This window comes from Loa loa, assembly GCF_000183805.2.
Source record: "Loa loa unplaced genomic scaffold supercont3.232, whole genome shotgun sequence".
Classification (NCBI taxonomy): domain Eukaryota; kingdom Metazoa; phylum Nematoda; class Chromadorea; order Rhabditida; family Onchocercidae; genus Loa; species Loa loa.
In genome coordinates this window covers 48,381-51,649 of record NW_018108412.1, presented here as the reverse complement: position 1 = coordinate 51,649, position 3,269 = coordinate 48,381, and the positions used below count along the sequence as shown (strand labels likewise).

Sequence of the window (3,269 nt, the reverse complement as noted above, 5' to 3'; positions counted from 1 at the left end):
AAGTTCTTATTCAAAATAGTTATTAATTGTTCAAAATTTTTAAGATTGCAAATTTGATATGACAAATGAAATTTTTTAATAAATAATAAGTAGTACATTTGAAATGAAATAATTGTATGCGTATAAAATGATAAATTGGAAAACATTTGAAATTGAATTTTAAATAATAAATGATAAAAACGAAAGTAAAAAAAGGACAAATTTTTCACAGTAATAAGTAGCAAACATAAAAAGAAATTAAAGGACTGAAATAAATTCTTTAGAAAAAAACAAAGAAACATCAAATATATTCTTAAAAATTTGAATAAAAAATTAAAAAAAGTCCATTGAAAATACATATTACTATTAGCAACTTTTATCATTAATGTTAAAATTGAATTTTGATAAGATCAAATTTGGATTAAATAAAAAAATATGTACCTTATCCGTATATGAAAGTGTACCGGTACCTTCATGTTCATTTTGACTTTGTGGATTAAGAGCAAAGTCAAATCGTTCATTGGTAGCTGCAAAATCAGTATCCTTTGGATCTTTCAGGGAACCTCGGGCAACCGTATCTAATGTATATTTTCCATCAGCTTTTAAAAATGCATGACGACCTTCGCTATCTTCCTTAGTTTTTATTTGACCTCTGTAAAAAAAGAAAAAAAAATTTAAATAAAAAATAAAAATAGAAAAAACTGAAAAAATATAAGGAAAGAATAAAAAAATTTTATTTCAGTTATATGTTTTGTTTTTGTTTTTTCATTGACCATAAATTTTACTAATAATTAATACTAATACCAATAATTAATTAATTTTATTTGTAATTTCACTAATAACATTAGCAATTTCATTTTCATAATTTAACTAATAATGATAACTGCTAATTCACCAATAGCAATTGCTAATAATTTTAGTAATAATTTACTAATACTAAAAATTTCTTAATATCATATTCCATAATAAGGAGTTCAGAGGACGAAAAATAATTTTTTCAATGGATTATCTATTATACGACATAACCAAACAAAATTTTACAATTAAAATTATTCATTATCAAATGATTATTGATATCATATATATATGTATTTCTATCATAAAATAGTTTGTTTAATTTAATTTAAATCATTTTAAATTTTCAAAATCAATAATTCAAATTTGAAAAAGTTTGAAAATAAATAAACAAAAAAGGAAGTGGAAATTATTGACGAGAAATAAGCGAAACCTACTTATGTCCTTCAACCTGTGCAATACCACCTTTGTCACCAAATCGTTGTACTTGCGCTCGTTTTCCATCACTTTCTGCTACTGCCATATTACCCTGTGCTGATGCACTTAATTGTTTACCGGAATTTATTAAATCAACGATTACCTTTTCCGAATTACTACCATCTAATGATACCTAAAAGAAAAAAAAAGCCATATAAAATTTTGTAAAATCATTAAAAAATTTTGTTTAATATTTTCTAAACTAATAATCAATAATGTTTCCTTGGAAAGAATGAATCAATTTTTACCATAATCAATGATTAAATGATTAAAAACAAAAAAAAATCAATGATTAAAAAATAATATTGGATCAACGATCAAGTTTTTTAGATCAATGATCAGTTTTTACTGACCATTGATCAATTTTTCCTACATCCATTTCATATATTCTATTATTTTATTATTATTATTCTTTTTTTACCAAATATTTTCTCAGTAAAATAATCAATTTATATTACAAATAATATGAAATACCTTTTGTACATTATTCTTTTCCGGTTCAAGCCATGATGTATCAACATCAATATGTTTCCGTTTCGGATTAATAGCAACATGATTTGGTGCTAAGGTTGTTACTTCAATTATCGGAATATGTATAAGTAATAATGAAATAATTAGTAAAAATAACATTCTTCTTCCTTTTTGTTAAAAAAAAAAAATAGAAAAATAAAAATAAGAAAGGAAAAATTAATTGTTGATAAAATTTCGTTTCCTTCTTTTAATTATACAATGTTTATCGTTAGTTGATCTTCAGTTGTTTGTTTTTTTTTTTTTTGTTTAGTAAGAGAGTTATTAAAGAGATGAATAAATAAAATCAGTAATATGAAATAGTTGCATAATTAGTAGTAATTAATAATAATGATAATAACAATGAAAAAAAAAAAAAAGTAAATGCCAGTAGTAACAAAATAGTTGTAAATTGAACAAATAAGTATTATTGGAAGATAATGAATAAATTAATTGGTTGATTTGGTCAGTTGATTTGGTCAGTTTGTTTATATGGATGAATGGAATGGATCAATGAATGAATGAATGAAATGGATAAGTATTATTGGAAGATAATGAATAAATTAATTGGTTGATTTGTTTATATGGATGAATGGAATGGATCAATGAATGAATGAATGAATGAATGAATGAATGAATGAATGAAATGGTTGAATGATAAAATGTACGGTTTTCGTTGTTAGAAGCATCCATAGAAAACCGATTTGACATCATGAATTGTATCTGTTTGAATTTAGAATCATGAATTTAGACCGGTTCTAATATATCAACTGATAAATAGCCTCCGGGTTTCTTGATCTCATTCCTATTTCCTTTCTTTCTTCCTTCCTTTTTCCTTTCTCATCGTAATATTATCGTATCAAAGAAATTAAATTTTTAAATTTATGCCACAATTCAAGCAAAAATATTTCCAAACAAACCAGTTTTAATTAATTAATTACGCTCATTTCTCCGGCTTTTATTATCATATCAATGATGGAATAGCTTATCTTATCAATGATAAAATAATCTTTCTGAATTGGTTTAAATATCAATGAAATGATTTATCCATTGATGTGTATATGTGTAATTAATGAACAAAAATGGAATGTATCAACTGATATCAATATTTGATCGTTATAGGATGACAGGACAATTTGAGTGCGACACAAAATGTTTAACGAAAATAAATTGATCAAATAAAATTTTGATTATTTAGTTATTGTAAAAGCATTATTAATGTATTATCATATATGATATCATAAAAAGATTCAATGAATATCACATTAAATGATGATAAATTGTCGATAAGAAGATAAATGGGTCATCTCGAAATGATAATTATATGAAATATGATTGGATCATATGTTTTAATCAACCATTTCATTCAATCATAATCCATCAGGGAATAATGATTACATTATGATCATAGAATTTGATTAGAATGAAATTATGTTGTATTAAAGAATGTATGTCAAAGTTCAAAAGTCAAATATAAAAAGTTCAAAAATTATTCAACTGAATAAAATATT

General features: G+C 23.5%; 1 protein-coding gene across 1 annotated transcript; it reads right to left on the bottom strand.

The window, feature by feature from the left end:
* Positions 1 to 345: 345 nt before the first annotated feature.
* Positions 346 to 1,881, bottom strand: LOAG_13873 (hypothetical protein; the record flags this gene model as incomplete). The annotated part of the gene is made up of 3 exons (XM_003149375.2): positions 346 to 631; positions 1,212 to 1,384; positions 1,726 to 1,881. The coding sequence occupies 3 exons, from the start codon at positions 1,879 to 1,881 to the stop codon at positions 346 to 348; spliced, it is 615 nt and encodes a 204-aa protein (XP_003149423.2).
* Between the last annotated feature and the right edge of the window lie 1,388 nt (positions 1,882 to 3,269).